At 44.0% G+C, this 20007-nt stretch overlaps 1 protein-coding gene across 1 annotated transcript in view; it reads right to left on the bottom strand.

Moving 5' to 3' along the window:
• Positions 1-3663: 3663 nt before the first annotated feature.
• NOTUM (notum, palmitoleoyl-protein carboxylesterase) overlaps positions 3664-20007 on the bottom strand; it is a 62829-nt gene continuing 46485 nt past the window's right edge. The window contains exons 12-13 of the mRNA XM_069210230.1: positions 9713-9760; positions 3664-5890 (exon numbers count right to left, since the gene is read on the bottom strand). Of these exons, the coding sequence (XP_069066331.1) occupies positions 5611-5890; positions 9713-9760 (328 nt within the window). The 3' untranslated portion in view covers positions 3664-5610. The remainder of the gene's footprint in view (positions 5891-9712; positions 9761-20007) is intronic.

Raw genomic sequence — 20007 nt, forward strand, 5'->3', positions numbered from 1 at the left:
ATATTTAAAAAGACCAGCCGGAAAGCCTTTGGGTCCTGGCGCTCTGTCATTTTTTATTGCCTTGATGAGTTTGCAGAGCAGTGCCAGCATGGTTAGATCCAGTTGATTCCCTCCCTGTGGACTGGTCGACGGCCCCCATTTGGCAGCGTGATCTGATGAGACTGGCTGGCCAGAGTATAGCGCTCTTACATGTCTCACCCAGGATCTTTCTGGGACTCCGTTTTCCGTGGCTGAGTTTGGGGATTTGAGTATATTGATATAATTCCAAAATCAGGCAATACTTGTTTCCTGTAACATAAGACATTCCTTTTCTTCTGAGGCTTTCCATGCTTCCCACATTGCTTTTTTGTGTTCTTTACGCAGGTTAAGAACGTTCACTGCGGTTTTAACTGTAGGGTTGAGCTTGTGGGCATGCAAGGACCTTCCTCATGCTCTTTGTGCTGTAGCAATGGCCTTGGAAGAGCTAACTTCCCAAAAGAATGGACCGGTTGGAGGGACATCGGAAGTACTGACCTGGGTCCTAGAGTGGGTCTCCACAATTTTGTACTGTCAGGCAACTTTCCTTGACAAATATATGACTACATTGAGTTGTTTCCTCCCATCCTCCTATGAAGCATAATTTGCCATTGTTGTGGGTAATACCTGAATCTGAATATTAATATAACAGCAGTATTTATATGTGCGCATGGATCGGAATATTAAATATTACAGCAGTGAGGATTTTATGTGTATTTCGTATATGCTACATTGTCCCACATGCAGCACCCAAAATACACTTTAATAAAGGTGGCTAGATGCTTGGTATGCAAGTTCTGAGGAAGGTCACTTACCTGTGGCCGAAACATGTGACTGTTTATTAGATGTAAGGGTAATTGTTAGCTCAAAGTATCTTTATGCTGATTTTAATCATCTTATCAGGAGCAGTGTTGCAGTTGGGTTCCACCTCTTTAGTATGCCCTGATATTTTGCCTTTCTTATCACCCAATTGTGGATGTTTTACTGTGGGTGAGTCTCACTACATGTGTCTCACTCTCAGTAATCACAAGGTACATGGACTGTGCATGTTTACTGCCAGTGTATGTTTTTTAACATAAGATCGCTGCAACACAGCTAGAATAATAGGCATGTGGTTGGTTGCACATGAGCATATGTGCCACATGTGTGCAGGCTGCACATGTGAGGCTACCATTGTGCTCTGCCCAGTAACTGCACATAAATTGCATGGCACAGAGGGACTCTGAAAGGTTAGATTGCATACCTTAGGCCTACAAAGCCCTAAAAGGTATGAAATTGGAGTGAAGCATGGGTAACCAGTTTGAATAAGCAGGTCCCAAGATCATTCATGCGCACTTTATGGGGTATCCAGATTTTTCATATTTCTCTGGCTGAGCTCAGGATCAGAGTCCAGGCCTTTTGTTACGCTGCTGGGTGAAGTGAATTACTTTCCTCCCCAGCAGTGGGAACAAAGGCCTTCCCACACAAAATGAGTAATTAACAGTGCTTCACTCACCTTCTGATGAGCGAATGAAGAACAGAATCTGGCCCATATTTATACTTTTTTAGTGCTGCATTAGCGCCGCTCTTTGACGCAAAGACGGCGCCAACTTACAAAATACAATTGTATTTTGTAAGTTGGAGCTGTTTTTGCGTCACAAAGTGGCGCAAATATGGCGCTAAACAAGTATAAATTTGGGCCTCTGTATCTGTTAATTACCTGCCACACTGTAACAGGAATGTGACAGTCCAGGCCTACTGAATAAAGGAGGAAGCCCAAACAACTGTGGCCAACGCATGAGGGGGTCTCCTTTGAAGTTTTGGTTAGAAAGTCCTTGGCAGTGATGTCAGCAAGAGACAGAGCTGTGGTCCTCTGATGAGATGTGAACGGTGACTTCTTGATGGTGCCATATTGAATTCTCCCTACAATTAGAAACAAGAGGTAACCCTGTAACCTTGGGACCTGGGAAGGACAGTAATAGAGTATGACAATGGTCCCTTTAGGGGAAATAGAGTCCTCAACTTCTTTTGCAAATGTACAAAACCATTGTTCAATTGGCTTTGGCAAAGTTTAAATCAAATGTATTTATTTCACAACCAAGAATAAGACAATGTATACAAACACATTATATATAGACAGATAAGGTGCTCCAGAGTAAGTGAACTGCACAGTGGAAATAACCAAGGCCCATATTTATACTTTTTTAGTGCCGCATTTGTGCTGCTTTTTGACTCAAAAGTGGCTCAAACTTACAAAATGCAATTGTATTTTGTAAGTTTGCGACGCTTTTGCGTCAAACAATGACGCAAATGTGGCGCTAAAAAAGTATACATATGGGCCTTAGTGAGTTAAAGTGCACAAGTGTGGAACTGCTATATACATAAACCAACGGTTGAGGGATATGCAACATTCAAAGCAACACTCGAAGCATTGACAAAATATACTAGTGGACTGTTATTTCAGAAATATGATGCTAAATACCACATTCTGTAGTAGAGTGGTGTTTTGAATAAATGTGATTTAATCTTTGCCAAAGCCAATTTTACAATGGTTTTTGGGCATTTGCCAAGGAAGTTAAGGCATCTACTTCCCACGAAAGGACCATTGTCAAAGATGGATGCCCAGGCATGTGCACACATGTACGACCACCTGGGAATTATGTCAATTGGAAAAACAATTAAAGTATTATTGTCATTCTTCTGGCAAATACTACTCAATGATGGGTGTCTAGGCATGTGCCTGTAATGGTAAGCACCTTTGAAGGTTTTCTGATATATACTTCAGATTTATTTTACCATTCCAGGATGGCTGACAGAAAAGAGTGCATGAAGACAAGCCAGCAGCCCAGTACAAGTGTATATAAAGTTGGAAAATAAGAATACAAAAAAGAAAACTAATGTGCCATAGGCCCTGGCACTGAAATGGGTATTTTTCATGCATGGCTAGACACATTGTGCACAGGCAAACCATCATCACTCACAGTGAGAGGAACTAGTTGCTGAAGTGGGGTGACCCATTGTATGCAGGAGTGGGTGTAAGCAAAATGGGAATTATTGTTTAACAGACTAAAGGATGATGATCATTGAGCATAACCTCTATGTACATTATATTTTTTGAGTAAACATAAAAAGTATAGACATACATAACCAGATTCTCTTAATTGCCTGTGAACCGTTAAAGTCTTTAGCCAACATCTAGAGGATATTTCGTTGAATAAATCGAATGATTTACCACTTTTTCGAAACTTTCCTTCATGAGGGTTGGTCTGACTACTCCTAGGGAAGGTAAAGCTTTAATGGCACACCACAAAAGTATTGAAATATTTCAGCACCTCAAGACTTTTTGCCAGTTTATAGAAAATGGTGTCTTAAACACTATTTGTCCCGTGTTTCTCAATGTTCTCGAAGGACACTCCCTCTCCCTCCGTAATCCTTATTATCGGAGGATGGGCCACCCGCCAGCCACACTGCAGAATTTAGGCCAGAAATGTAGTCCCTCTCCTTGCAGTTAGAAATTCGATCAGGTTCACTAATCACAAAAACACTCTTTCACATCAGTTCACTACACATGCCAACACACACAATTTTTGTTGTTAAAAATGCTACTTAATATAACTTCATAGCTTTGAACAAAAAAAACTGAAATTTGACTTGGTTAAAATACTTTTTTATTTGTAACTCTGATACAATCACTGGCTCCCGGTTACAAAGTCCAAATGAGACCTCTCTATACAACATACTAAATTCATATAGTCATAAATATACAAAATATCTACTTACATATGTATATAAATAAATCACCTCGAAATACCAGCATACATTTTGACGTTTTTCGATTAGGAATCATACTGAATCCAAACAAGGACTCACTTTACATATTAGGATTAGGGGAGGAAATAAGACAGCAGAGTTTGTCACGAGTTTAATAGATTTTATGGGGAAACACCAACATAAACAGACTGTAAACAAGCAATATCAGAGACAACACATCTTGCTTTCAACATATGCCTCTGATATACACAGCGGGCACATGATGCTGCCGAAAGCCCCGGGTGTCAAATAATGAAATGGAATCTCACTGTAGTCATGACGTAGTCAGTGATGGTGCAAACATCGGAATGGCTCTATCTGTATTATTAATCTTGCGAATACTGGTGACAGCCAAAGCTGTCTTCAGCCGGATGCTAAGAAGACAGGCAAACTGTAGGCAGCCTCTTGTAACAAAAGTTTACCCAAAGTAGTGCCACGTTGCCCAATACAGTGCGGTACTCTTCAAGTATGGGGCAAGAAATGCTGAAACACAAAGGGAGACTCGGGTAGCAAATTGCTACAGGACCAGAGGACTGGAGCTCTCTCAGCCATTTCATATGACTCTACGAGAAGCAATAGCTTTTTGGCAGTGTACACAGCAAAATGTGTTTTTCAAAAGGAAAATGGCCTTCGATGCAATGTCTGAAATCTTAAATAGTTAATATGAGATGATAAAAAGTAACAATGTACACGAGTTTTGAAAAAAAAAAAATGTTCCTTCTTCACCAAAGCCTGATACACATTTCAGCTCTCACGCTTATATTTTCGGTCACCTTTGTTGTGTTCAATGTGATTAAATACTTAACAGAGCATATAGTTTTGAGGCGTTTTTGAAAGATGCCCACCCTCATTTCTCAATTCAAATTTTTGTCTCACCTGCGTAATACTTCAAATTTAATTAATGTATTAAAAATGAGAAAATCACTACAAAGTATCTACTTTGTATCTCTGCATTTATTTGAGAAAATGCTCTTAAACCCTAGCTTCCTCACAATAGTTTAATATTATACATTAGAATAGTGTGAATATGTTATGTTGTTTTGGACACAGACTGAATTATTTTACGTCTTTGCATGAAAAATCTGAACACTATTGAATAATGGAATATTCTAGCCATTGACCGTGTCATACATTTATTCACCTACTGGTTACATCAGAAGAATTGCTTAACTTTTGATAGAAAAATGTGTATTTTTACATCGTCTATTTAAGTAGTAAATAATTAAAGAAACTATGTTAAATATCTAAAAAAAAAGATCAAAAAGTATTTCCGTTTTTTTACACATTACTTTCTGCCTGCTGTGAGGGTATTGCAAATTAGACAACTTTATTGTAGTTTTTGCTTACCTTAAACAATGTGAAAGGGGTATAGGTAGGCTTCTGAGCTACATAAAAGGAAGAATGAATGCTACAAATATAGCTACACTTTCCTGTAAAGATGAAACCTGCAACATTTCCTATTCATTTCTAGCCCACAATTTTGCCTATAACTGTAATAGGCTGAGACTTCGGCATGGACTCACTCATTAAAGAACCATGGTCAGGCCTCGACAGGGGATTTTTCACTGAAAGATGGAAATTCCAAAGGAATCAAAAATAGGTTCCACTTATTTGAGCCAGCAGTGGGGCGAAGCAACGCAGGACCAGAAGAGGAAATCACATGATCACCAAGGCACTTATAACCCTTCAGTGCGTCCAATCTTTACCCAAACTCTAATGAAGCCCTTTGACCTTTGCTTGACATCGTATAGTTTCACATGACCGGAAGAGCTATTTTTAATGCACAGAGATGGCAGCAGTTGTCTTTTAGCCGCTGTTATCCGCTTGCAGTTCAGAGCCCTTCCTGGGATAATCGACGTCCTTCTTCTGAAGAACTTGCCTGAAGCTTATTTCTTTGCCTGTGATGGGGTCCTGCAGGGGGGGGCAGGTTGGGTTGCACTGGGGCCACTGGCAGTTGTCGATCAAGTGAAAGGAGCAGCCACGAATAGGTGCCTTGACTGTTTTGTTGTTTTCAGATAGACTTCTCTCCCAGCATTGCAAAGCTCTAGCCACAGAATGGCCTTTCACCACAATCTGCAGCCAGTTGCTGGTCAACAAAACAAAGGAAAGGCGGAGGGTAAATGGAAGAGCTCAATAGCAAAGAAAACAGGACACATTACTCACAATAACATTTGTAATAAACTATCTGGCGGAATATATAAGAAGCTAGTCAGGCAACACTAGTGTAATTCAATATAACACAATGCTACTTTATCTTAGATAGTAACATATTGATGAGCATTAATACATTTAATATATTTAATTACTGTTGGACATGGCCATCTTTTGTGTGGTATTTCCACAGATTTTTGCCTCAGCTGCTTTTGTTGACCTTAGAACTCTATGCACTTTACTCATGCCACCTAGTGGTAAAGTGTCTGTGTTCCCTCTTTAAACAAGATGAAATTGGTACCCATCTAATTGGCATATTTAACTGATATATAATTCCCTAGCATATGGTACCACAGTATCACAGGCCTGTAATTTCAAAATCACAACTGGACTGCAGCACCCATTATGCCATATTATAAAGTGACAAATTAAACATGACTGCAGGTTTGCCACCACTAGCCTGACTGTGCAGCTTTTAACTGCAAATTCAACATGTTAAAATAACCTCTTTTGGCAGGACTAAACCTTCCTTTTAAATATTTACATGCCACCCATAAGTAGGCCTCATTACCCATAATGGCAGGATGCATGATATTTAAAAGTAGGACATGTCAAAGTCAAATGTTAAAAATGCCCTTACTGTGAAAATGCCCTCAAATCTGTTTTCAATGTAGGAGATTTGGTTTTTCCATTGGAAAAAAACTGAGATTAAATATTAAATACTAATCCTGGATTTCAGGAATAGGACCAGCTAGACAAATTTTTAAACAACTCTTTTTAATTGTCATTAAAAATTCAGTGCAATAGTGAAGTTGGATTTGTTCTAAACATTACGAAAAAATTACTTTAAAAAAGTTACATTTGCCATGCCTTATATCCCTGGAAACTAAGGGGCATATTTAAGGAAAGTGGCGCTGCACCAAATGCAGCACTACTTTCCTTGTGCCCTTTAGAGCCCCCCTACCGCCACCATGTGTGCGCCATATCTAAGATACGGCGCACAGTGGCGCAGGTAGGGGTCAATTATGTCAGAATTTTTTACGCTATTGATGTACTGTTCAGGGTTAGCACCAACATTTTGGCGCTAACCCTGAACAGTTCTTAGGGGCCCATTGTAAACTGGTGTGCCCCTTTTTAATGCCTGCTCTGAGCAGGTGTTAAAAGTGCTGAAAAAAATGACGCACAGAAATCTCTTAGATTTCTTTACGCCATTTATTCGGACCCCCTAACAGGGGAACAACTCCTTTGCATACATTATGTCTGGCGCAGACATAATATAGTGCAAAGGGTTACAAAGTGGTGCAATGCATGCATTGCACAACTTCATAAATATGGTGCAGGGAAAAGGCCACCTCAGCGTAAAACAATTATGCTCAGGCTGCGCTAAACTGGTGCTAAGACTTCTTAAATTTGGGCCTAAATCTGCAAATTGTTCTCCCACTTTGGCCAGCCAATACATTTAAATAGGCATGAATTAGGTGTGAACTTGCTCCCAGGAGCAAAACAATAGGCCAATCTGAATGGATAGGGAGAATCCTTGATGGCATTAAAGTGTCAATTTCTGCTTCAATGTCACATCCTGCTTAACAGATCTGCTGGGGATTTTCATATGAACACTTCTGAAACACTGCAAAGATGCCTCCCCTGTCACAGGCAAACTTCAGTTGACCCTTGGGCTGTGCCTTTCTGTTGTCTTCTCAGACAGACAGCCCCAATCACAGTGAGCTTCTTTTGATATTCAAGTTTTACTGCCCGTTTGACAGGTCAACTAGGTTTACGTATAGCTTTTGGGGTGCACTGAAATTAAGCAAATAGAATGCAGAGAGTGGGTAAAATCTTTGACCAGGATGAACCTGGTTGGTGTAGCAGGATCTCACTTCAACATGGTCAATCTCAAATTGCACCTAGGCCCTGAAGTGCTGTGACCATTGACAATCATTGCCACTTTGTGTTTCTTAGTGCTATTCCTGCTCAAAACTTCAAAAAATTATAGCTCCGATTTCCTTATAGGATTTTTGTAATTTTGGTGTAATTTTCTTATTAAGTTTACTCCATTTTTCTAAATCATTTTCTCAATGTTAGTGTTTTGCATTTCAACTTTATTACTGTTTTAGTACTGCATAAATACATTACACATTGGCTTTAAGTTAGGCATGTCTGTTGTGAGCCATAGCTACCAGGGGATTTAAGATCAGGTTAATTTAGTTCTTTTTAGGGTTTTCCCTGACAAGGGTTGTGATTATTCTTTGAGGTGGGTAGCTACCCACCCCTAAAAAATAATAATCCACTTCCTTACATTAGTATTCAGTAGGGGCAGAAGGAAATGTGTGTCTAAACTACAAATACAGAATCTAAGTTCACATCTGGTGAGCAGAGTACTATAAACTAGATTAAGTGATATTTTATTTTAAGCATCTAGCATTTAGGGAGTCTCAATTATATAGTGATTATTTTGGTGAATGTTATGATTAAGCCTTGTGAATATTATGAGTAGGAACACCTAAAATCCTAGATGTGATGATTTCCAGTGTTCCAGGCAATGTAATGCTTTGCCTCTTAGAGCGCATACCATATATTGAAAATAAGCTGATTTTGTGGGTCTTTTATAGTAACTTGGGACCAACAATGGGTGGCACCCTAAGGCTGCTACGTTACCTTGCTTGATGAAAGTATTGGCCCTGTGAGTAGTTATTTAGAGGGCGGAGTACTAGTATGCACTCCTGTAGCTCCATTATGTGCCATTTGCCACCAGGGCCATACAAAGTCAAGTGAGGGCTGTATAATTGTACGTTGCCCTTCCAACAGGTGGGTGGTGTAAATGAAATAGAATCAGACTCATATGTGAACTAGAATAGCCCAAGCAATACCTAATTCTGTATTAGGATGAATATAGTCAGTATTGTTGATTAGAGTTGCGCTGATAGCGCTTGACTTAAAGTTATCATTCAGGCTTACAGTACACAGTTAATTTTGAATTATGGGTTTGTTATCACGAGGAAATTAAAAAATGTAAAGTGAGAAACAGTTCCTGAGGCATTCTTGATGAGTACAGATTTTGAACATAGCCGCCTGACTCAGTTTAACTGAGTACAGGTTTTAAACATGGCCTACACGTCTCTCTCAAGGCCGCTGTGCAAGGCAACTTTTTCAAGGCTGTCCATCAGAGCAGAGGTCAATTGCCCAATGATGTCTGGGCAGCAGCTGATAGAGAGTGCCGCATTGTGAAAAAAATATGTTATGGATTTGCAGTTATAATTTGATTTTAAATCTATTTGACTAGCAGATCATCAGGAAATGCCACGTTTTAAAGCAAGGGACACCAGTATAATTGAAAATAAATAAGAAAACTAAGCCATTGCATCCGACATGTTATGACATTTTTCACATTGTTGTACCAATATGTCTTGTGAAGGACGATTTCTGAGAGTGTTTTTTTCAAGTTGTTAACAGAAAACTACCTTTGTGTAGCATAACATTATTGTGCGCTATTTTCTCTCGCTTTCATATTAGAGTATTTTGTCCACAAGGAAGTTGCACAAGATGGCAGGGCAGCTCACACCAGAGACATGGAGAGCTGAATGTTCAGGGCCAACAAGTGCAGTACAGATGTGTTTTGAAATTCAATCTTCGGGAGTTTAGTTCCACCATAGAAATGAATGCATGACCTAACACTTCAGAGATGTGCAGGCATTCACTCATGTTAAGTGACAACCACCGCCACCAGGGAGGGGGTATGTGCGGAGCAGCTTTATCTCACCTTTTAGTAATCAACACGTGAGAGAAGCACGCTGGGGCAAACACAGCCCTGTGAGAAAAACAGATTGACAGGGAGGTTAGTGTCACAGCTCATAGTTTAACAAATATTTCCATCAGTCAAGATATTTATGCAGCGCGAGACTCACAAGGAAATTTCACCCCTGCACACACACACCCATACACACTCCCAGTTGTGAGCAGAGTTTACACACCGGAGCTTCTTACTCCAAAATTAGGGTTGTACCCACTATAGTAAATCTGCTCCACAAATTATATAACTGCATATTTAGAGTTTTCTTGTAAAAAAAAAAATATGTAGTCAGTATTAGCACAACTCTGAAAGATTATATATAGGTCATCATTCTGGAATGAGTGGTACCACCAGGCAGTAATCCCTGTTAAAGACATGGGGGAGACTTCTGTTCATTAAAAAAAAACATGCTGGCAGGAATCTCCACCTGACTCCACCATTTGCGGAACAAACGGGAAGAGCGAGGTTTCAATAGGTGCCCAACCATGTAAATACATCCCTTCCCCTTCTTCGATCAACTCCGAATTTACAGTCAACATTGCAAAGCTATGAAAGGAAAGGGATACATGGCCTAGGATTAGACCAGTATTGTGCCGTTTTAATCAACGGCTTTCTTTGTCAGACCACTCGCTGAGCTCACAAGAACACAGGCAGGCAGGAGGTCCTTGTGAACTCTATCCATCACACGCAGGCGCGGATCCTCTGCTATGGCGGAGGAGCATGTCTTCCCCCGTTCCCCCTCAACTCCCCCTGCAGCAGCAAAACATTTACTACAAAATGATAATAAACTAGGTTTATTATTGTTTTGTAGTAAAAGGGGTGGGGCATTAGGGATGACAAGAACTATAGCACTCACCCTCAGTGCGCATGTATGTTTGGCAAGCCGGGATGAAGAGAAGGCACAGGCTCCCAGTCTGCCTCCCAGCCAATCTAAACCCTGCTTTGAGCAGCGTCAGGATTGGCTGCAGGGCAGTCTGGAAACCTGAGCCTGCAGAGCAGGAGAGGAGTGGTGCGGCACTGCAGCGGAGAAGCAGGTAAGTGAATTTTTAAAACATTTTTTTAATTAATTCACTCCTTTCTTTAATACCTTTCTGACCTGGACATTATCCCCACGTACCATAAAAATCCCACTTATGAGGTAATATTTTAGGTAAATAGGCCAATAATGCCTTCAAATTTAATTTGCAGTATCTTGCATCATTTGTGGAAACTGCGGGTCTTATTTAGAATTTGATGGATGCAGGACATCTGTCAAAAAGACAGGACATCTGTCAAAAAGTGGTAGATATTTCACCATTGTGTGTAGAGTGAAGAGGCCTTCTACGCCAACCAATACAGAGTTGATGCTACATCCCCCTCTATTTGGAATAAATCCTGCATCCCCTACATTCTGAATACGGCCTTCTTAGTCTTACATCAGCGCTTGAGTGTCTTTTATTCCAGCAGCCTTCCCATTTACCAGTTGTTCTCGGTGACCGAGCATCATGCTCACATGAGCCTTGATAACTCAGGCGAGCAAACAAGGTATTTTCTGATCAGTAAGGAATAGATGTAGTTTAGTGTCTATGGGCCTGATTCATAAAAACGTTGCTGTGAGTAGGTGTGACTTACTCTTCTACTACTTCTTGCTTACTACCAAATTCCAGCCCTAAGACAAGAGCTAGCTGATGGCTTAGTCCTGGAATTCAGGAGTAAACTAGTACTAAAACAGGAAGTCGCACACGCTCACCTCAAAATCTTTGTGAACTGGACACAACGTTGTTGAATGTGCAACCAGGATAAACGAATGTCTAAATTTGGGTTCCCTGCTTAACTTACCCATGGGGTGTGATCCTGGGCAAAACACATCCTTTCTTTGCATTTCCAAAATTGGAAACGCTTAGAAACATTCTAAGCGCTAGTTTTATAATCCACGTTAAATGCTGGGCATTGATGAAAAGCAAAGATGCGTCTTCTTTTAAATACCTTTGTTATGATGTGAATTAAAGAGGGAGAGAAAATTCCAATAAAAGATAACAATACATTACTGTTTTTATGGCTGGAATTAAAAAGTAGAGCCCCACAGTTGTATTTTAACGTGTTGCCTTGACCTAATGTTTCATTTCACCACTGTAATTCCTTGTTTTAAACATTAAAGACTATTGAAATCTGTAGCAGGCACTAGGCAATTCACTTGTGTATATATGTAGGCATAACTGTAAGATATCCAACTGTGATTCCGTTCCCCTGCTGTGAATACCTCACCCTGTCTGTGCAATTTTCAGTAGCCAGAATAACAGAGAAGACGCACTGACAAAGCCAACAGGTCAGGTTTTTGTAAATGACTGATCACGTAAGAGCTTGTGAATGCTGTAGAATGCACTATTTTCATTTTTGTCAGGGGTAGCTCCTCTGTTAGGATGGAGGAGCGTCACCCTCCTGCCAGCAGCGGCAGGTGCAAAACCTTTTCCAGAAAACGATAATAAACTGAGGTGGGCCATGGGGGTGAGGAGCAGTGCCCTTACTGCTCATGTATGTTTGGCCGGATGTCTCAGGCCAACCAAACACACATGCACAATGGGCTCTCTCCAGCCCAGCAACACAGTTGGGCGGTCCCAGCCAATCCTTACGCTGGTCTGAGCAGCGTCAGGATTGGCTGCAGGGCAGGCTGGGAGTTTGTGCCTGCAGCCTGTAACGGAGGAGAGGAGCAGCGTGGTGGTGAGTGAAGGTAGGTTGTTTTTTTAAATTAAATTATTGTTGATTCACTCCTCAGCACGCCACCCCTTTCGCACCCCGAGAGCTGCTATTGGGTTTTGTACAAGTTTTATTTTGTGGACACAGCAAACTGTTCACATTTCGGTAGAAGGGAATAGGTGAAAGTATATAAGAAAAACATTTTATTTCCTTTAGTTTTCATATATTTGTTCAGGCATCATTGCAGCACCCTACAAAACACCTACACAAATACATATATGAACAAATAATATATTATCATGTATCAGTACTTTTGGTTATCTTGTCCCTGGCAGGAGTCGTTCAGATTGTCATTGTGGTGCGTTCCTGGGTGTTTTTGTGATGAAGTGTATTGTGCTTTAGATAGCTTCTATAAACAGCAATGAAGTTGGATGGGCTGGTTTTAGCTAAGATGCAGTGCAGTGCAATGGTCCATATGATGCACTGTAGTGTGATGAACTAATACCCCTTGGATGCAAAACAGCCTTTTGGGCTGGTGTCCATAGGCTGCAGTGTGTTGCAGTCAGCTGTGATGATCTATGATGTAATCTAAGGGCTCAATGTCCATTAGACATAGGGCCTCATTATGAGTCTGGAGGTGCATGGACCGCCAGACTCAAGGTGGCGGGAGGACCGCCACAGCAGTGGCGGTCCGTCTGCCATATTATTACTGTGGAGGAGACGCAATGGTGGAAAACGCCACCACCGCCAGGCTGCCGCCACCAGACAGCTTGGCGGTCTTGGTGTTTCAAATCCGACAGGGCAGCGCTGCAAGCTGCGCTGCCCGGCAGATTATGAGTCCAATTCTGCCAGCCTTTTCTGGGTGGATTACACCACCAGGGAAAGGCTGGTGGAATGGATGACTCGGGCCCCCCTGGGGCATTTGGCATGGGCATTGCAGGGGCCCCCATGCGCAGCCCCGTTGTGCATTTCACTGCCCAAATTAAAGGCCGTGAAATGCGCGACGGGTGCTGCTGCATCCGCCGCACTGCCACATTGGCACAAGCTCCTTTAGGCGCGGGCGTCAATGTAAAGGCCCTGCTTCCCGGTGGGCCGGTGGGTGAAAACACTGTTTCCACCTGCAGGCACAGCAGGAAAATCATAATAGGGCCAGCCGAGGCTTCACCGCACTGGCGGTGAAGTGTCAGCCGCCAAACTCATAATGACCCCCATTGTGTTGTGCGTTATTAGGTCAAAGTATGATAGATTTATATTGTTAAGATATAGTGCATTTCAGGGAGGCATAGTATTTTTGATACAGTGATTTGGGTGATTAGAGAAAAAAGTGCAATTTCTTAAGGGCATGCTAAATTCGAAGCAATATATACCAGTGGAATTTCCTGCACCACAGATCTAGTATGTTGCAGGAAGTCCTGCTAGTGGTTTCTCCTCGCGAATTCAGTGCTTAATTTGCAAAAAAATAAGTGCCAAGTCTGTCATCACTAGGCCATGGCTGGTTGCACCACCCATCGCCCCTGCCAGCACGGGCAGTGACATAACCTACACAAGCACTAACCATCACATTCCTGGAAGTGTGACAAACCAGACTATTCCAGGCACTCAGCAAATTAAGAATGGCTTGGCCAGCAGGTATTAGTCCTTTTTAATGAATATTGAATTAATACACAACAGTTGGTGTATTCATTTGCAAATGAGACAGACAATGCCACCACATGGCAAGCTGTCATAAGTGCCGATGTTGACAATTAAGGGCTGAAAACTATCAGCTCAAATTAAGCACTGCTCCAGATTTAGAATTATATTATGCAGTATTTGCCCACCTGAGATTACTCTCACTAAAACTAAGTGCAGGGTGATTGACTGGTTTTCAAACAATACCTTGCATCTCAGTGGTTTAGTGTCCTGAGAGCACAATGAAGTGTGATTGCTTAGTGTCACTAGGATGCATTTAAATGTGGTGGGTAAGATTCCATTGGGTGGAGTGTATTGTATTAGTGAACCTAAAAGGCAGTGCACACTAGTGTAGAATTCATTACAATGGGTTTCTGTGCTCGGGATGCAACACAGTATAGTTGGGCATTTAGTATGCTTAGAAGTGCATTGTGAGGAGTAGTGTTGCGAGGAAACCATGCAGTGTAGCTGTTTGGTTCAAGGTGGTCAGTTAAAGACTATATGGCATGGTGCAGTATGGTGCTGTAGTTTCCCTAGAATGTAGTTCAGAGTGATTAGAGAGTGCCTCTATGATGCATGGTAGCAAAGTAGTGTCTCTACTGGGATAGAACAGTGTGTTTATGGTGAATTGCAATTTGGTAGATTAGTATCCTTCATGTGCTGTGTGGTGAGTTGATCTCGTCAGGAGCTAGTGATTGAGCTAAGTTTACTTTCATTTTACTACAGCTCTGTTATACCTAGAAATAGTTAATACACTTTAAATATCAATAGTTTTCAATGAGGCATACTGCTGGATGACACAAATGAAGATAGGCACAACAACACATTTAAGCTGATAAGACAGTAGAAAAAGCAACAGAGGACATTGAATAAATGGCTATTTAATTCAGTTGTAATCAGAATATATGTGTTTTGAACTATTTCATGAAAGAGAGTAGGTTGGTTTGTGCTCTAAGTAGTGGTAGAGTTGGGTGGGAAAGAGCTACGATCGCTAATAGACAAAATGAAGTATTGATGCCTCTGCCATGCAGTGTAGTGGGGTAGGGTAGTGCCCCAAGTAGGTCGTGAATTATGCTGTGGTGGGTTATAATCCCTATACTGAAGGGTGGTGAATTCCTGTCTCTACAATGCAATGGAGTGTTATTGGTTTCCACCCCCATGGTGAAGTGCTGTATGATGGGTACTGACCTTGAGATTCAGTGAAGTTTGGTTGTTGGCCCTAGGATGCAGGGCAGGGTAACCTATGCAAACCTTTACCCATTGGTTAGGTAGTCACCGCCCCCCACAGGCTTGTGTCAGGCATAAATGTACATTTCCCAGTCACCTTCACAAAACACTAGTGGACCTATGGTTGATCAGAAGAGGCCTGAACGTGGGTCTCTTGCTCACTGTGCCACTGGATTCAAGCTAGACTGGCTGATGAAGGGTGAAACCCTGAAACCAGTCCCAGGATGCTTGTTTCCGGTCCAGTGAGGACCTGGCTTGGCAGTTCGGGCTGGACTGTTCCCATGAGGAACAGGGTCAAGACTGATTTGCATTTGGCTGGGTCCAACCTGCGGTGGCACGGTGAGCAAAAGAACGATGGATTAAACCCAGATCTGTGACTGGGGGTGAGTGGTTGCATTGTTCAGCACTCCGTCCATCATCCTTTTGTGTTGCTAAACTTGCCCTAAGTGGGAAGGGTATGCCCAGACGTGGGTCCCTTGCTCACTGTGCCACTGGATTCAAGATAGCCTGGCTAATGAAGGGTGAAACCCTGAAACCGGTCCCAGGATGCTTGTTTCCCGTCCAGTGAGGACCTGCCTTGGCAGTTCGGGCTGGACTGTTCCCATGAGGAACAGGGTCAAAACTGATTTGCATTTGGCTGGGTCCAACCTGGGGTGGCACGGTGAGCAAAAGAACGATGGATTAAACCCAGATCTGTGACTGGGGGTGAGTGTTTGCATTGTTCAGCACTCCGTCCATCATCCTTTTGTGTTGCTAATCTTGCCCTAAGTGGGAAGGGTATGCCCAGACGTGGGTCCCTTGCTCACTGTGCTACTGGATTCAAGCTAGACTGGCTGATGAAGGGTGAAACCCTGAAACCAGTCCCAGGATGCTTGTTTCCGGTCCAGTGAGGACCTGGCTTGGCAGTTCGGGCTGGACTGTTCCCATGAGGAACAGGGTCAAGACTGATTTGCATTTGGCTGGGTCCAACCTGCGGTGGCACGGTGAGCAAAAGAACAATGGATTAAACCCAGATCTGTGACTGGGAGAGTGAGTGTTTGGATTGTTCAGCACTCCGTCCATCATCCTTTTGTGTTGCTAAACTTGCCCTAAGTGGGAAGGGTATGCCCAGACGTGGGTCCCTTGCTCACTGTGCCACTGGATTCAAGCTAGCCTGGCTGATGAAGGGTGAAACCCTGAAACTGGTCCCAGGATGCTTGTTTCCGGTCCAATGAGGACCTGGCTTGGCAGTTCGGGCTGGACTGTTCCCATGAGGAACAGGGTCAAGACTGATTTGCATTTGGCTGGGTCCAACCTGCGGTGGCACGGTGAGCAAAAGAACGATGGATTAAACCCAGATCTGTGACTGGGGGTGAGTGTTTGCATTGTTCAGCACTCCGTCCATCATCCTTTGTGTTGCTAAACTTGCCCTAAGTGGGAAGGGTATGCCCAGTCGTGGGTCTCTTGCTCACTGTGCCACTGGATTCAAGCTAGCCTGGTTGATGAAGGGTGAAACCCTGAAACCGGTCCCAGGATGCTTGTTTCCAGTCCAGTGAGGACCTGGCTTGGCAGGTCGGGCTGGACTGTTCCCGTGAGGAACAGGGTCAAGACTGATTTGCATTTGGCTGGGTCCAACCTGGGGTGGCACGGTGAGCAAAAGAACGATGGATTAAACCCAGATCTGTGACTGGGGGTGAGTGATTGCATTGTTCAGCACGCTGTCCATCATCCTTTTGTGTTGCTAAACTTGCCCTAAGTGGGAAGGGTATGCCCAGACATGGGTCCCTTGCTCACTGTGCTACTGGATTCAAGCTAGCCTGGCTGATGAAGGGTGAAACCCTGAAACCGGTCCCAGGATGCTTGTTTCCGGTCCAGTGAGGACCTGGCTTGGTAGTTCGGGCTGGACTGTTCCCATGAGGAACAGGGTCAAGACTGATTTGCATTTGGCTGGGTCCAACCTGGAGTGGCACGGTGAACAAAAGAACGATGGATTAAACCCAGATCTGTGACTGGGGGTGAGTGTTTGCATTGTTCAGCACTCCGTCCATCATCCTTTTGTGTTGCTAAACTTGCCCTAAGTGAGAAGGGTATGCCCAGACGTAGGTCCCTTACTCACTGTGCCACTGGATTCAAGCTAGCCTGGCTGATCAAGGGTAAAACCCTGAAACCGGTCCCAGGATGCTTGTTTCCGGTCCAGTGAGGACCTGGCTTGGCAGTTCGGGCTGGACTGTTCCCATGAGGAACAGGGTCAAGCCTGATTTGCATTTGGCTGGGTCCAACCTGGGGTGGCACGGTGACCAAAAGAATTATGGATTAAACCCAGATCTGTGACTGGGGGTGAGTGTTTGCATTGTTCAGCACTCCGTCCGTCATCCTTTTGTGTTGCTAAACTTGCCCTAAGTGGGAAGGGTATGCCCAGACGTTGGTCCCTTGCTCACTGTGCCACTGGATTCAAGCTAGCCTGGCTGATGAAGGGTGAAACCCTGAAACTGGTCCCAGGATGCTTGTTTCCGGTCCAATGAGGACCTGGCTTGGCAGTTCGGGCTGGACTGTTCCCATGAGGAACAGGGTCAAGACTGATTTGAATTTGGCTGGGTCCAACCTGCGGTGGCACGATGAGCAAAAGAACGATGGATTAAACCCAGATCTGTGACTGGGGGTGAGTGTTTGCATTGTTCAGCACTCCGTCCGTCATCCTTTTGTGTTGCTAAACTTGCCCTAAGTGGGAAGGGTATGCCCAGACGTTGGTCCCTTGCTCACTGTGCCACTGGATTCAAGCTAGCCTGGCTGATGAAGGGTGAAACCCTGAAACTGGTCCCAGGATGCTTGTTTCCGGTCCAATGAGGACCTGGCTTGGCAGTTCGGGCTGGACTGTTCCCATGAGGAACAGGGTCAAGACTGATTTGTATTTGGCTGGGTCCAACCTGGGGTGGCACGGTGAGCAAAAGAACGATGGATTAAACCCAGATCTGTAACTGGGGGTGAGTGTTTGCATTGTTCAGCACTCCGTCCATCATCCTTTGTGTTGCTAAACTTGCCCTAAGTGGGAAAGGTATGCCCAGTCGTGGGTCTCTTGCTCACTGTGCCACTGGATTCAAGCTAGCCTGGTTGATGAAGGTTGAAACCCTGAAACCGGTCCCAGGATGCTTGTTTCCAGTCCAGTGAGGACCTGGCTTGGCAGTTCGGGCTGGACTGTTCCCATGAGGAACAGGGTCAAGACTGATTTGCATTTGGCTGGGTCCAACCTGGGGTGGCACGGTGAGCAAAAGAACGATGGATTAAACCCAGATCTGTGACTGGGGGTGAGTGATTGCATTGTTCAGCACACCGTCCATCATCCTTTTGTGTTGCTAAACTTGCCCTAAGTGGGAAGGGTATGCCCAGACATGGCTCCCTTGCTCACTGTGCCACTGGATTTAAGCTAGCCTGGCTGATGAAGGGTGAAACCCTGAAACCGGTCCCAGGATGCTTGTTTCCGGTCCAGTGAGGACCTGGCTTGGTAGTTCAGGCTGGACTGTTCCCATGAGGAACAGGTTCAAGACTGATTTGCATTTGGCTGGGTCCAACCTGGAGTGGCACGGTGAACAAAAGAACGATGGATTAAACCCAGATCTGTGACTGGGGGTGAGTGTTTGCATTGTTCAGCACTCCGTCCATCATCCTTTTGTGTTGCTAAACTTGCCCTAAGCGAGAAGGGTATGCCCAGACGTGGGTCCCTTACTCACTGTGCCACTGGATTCAAGCTAGCCTGGCTGATCAAGGGTAAAACCCTGAAACCGGTCCCAGGATGCTTGTTTCCGGTCCAGTGAGGACCTGGCTTGGCAGTTCGGGCTGGACTGTTCCCATGAGGAACAGGGTCAAGCCTGATTTGCATTTGGCTGGGTCCAACCTGGGGTGGCACAGTGACCAAAATAATTATGGATTAAACCCAGATCTGTGACTGGGGGTGAGTGTTTGCATTGATTAGCACTCCGTCCATCATCCTTTCGTGTTGCTAAACTTGCCCTAAGTGGGAAAGGTATGCCCAGACGTGGGTCCCTTGCTCACTGTGCCACTGGATTCAAGATAGCCTGGCTGATGAAGGGTGAAACCCTGAAACCGGTCCCAGGATGCTTGTTTCCCGTCCAGTGAGGACCTGGCTTGGCAGTTCGGGCTGGACTGTTCCCATGAGGAACACGGTCAAAACTGATTTGCATTTGGCTGGGTCCAACCTGGGGTGGCACGGTGAGCAAAAGAACGATGGATTAAACCCAGATCTTTGACTGGGGGTGAGTGTTTGCATTGTTCAGCACTCCGTCCATCATCCTTTTGTGTTGCTAATCTTGCCCTAAGTGGGAAGGGTATGCCCAGACGTGGGTCCCTTGCTCACTGTGCCACTGGATTCAAGCTAGACTGGCTGATGAAGGGTGAAACCCTGAAACCAGTCCCAGGATGCTTGTTTCCGGTCCAGTGAGGACCTGGCTTGGCAGTTCGGGCTGGACTGTTCCCATGAGGAACAGGGTCAAGACTGATTTGCATTTGGCTGGGTCCAACCTGCGGTGGCGCGGTGAGCAAAAGAACGATGGATTAAACCCAGATCTGTGACTGGGGGTGAGTGGTTGCATTGTTCAGCACTCCGTCCATCATCCTTTTGTGTTGCTAAACTTGCCCTAAGTGGGAAGGGTATGCCCAGACGTGGGTCCCTTGCTCACTGTGCCACTGGATTCAAGATAGCC

This window comes from Pleurodeles waltl, chromosome 10, assembly GCF_031143425.1.
Source record: "Pleurodeles waltl isolate 20211129_DDA chromosome 10, aPleWal1.hap1.20221129, whole genome shotgun sequence".
NCBI lineage: Eukaryota > Metazoa > Chordata > Amphibia > Caudata > Salamandridae > Pleurodeles > Pleurodeles waltl.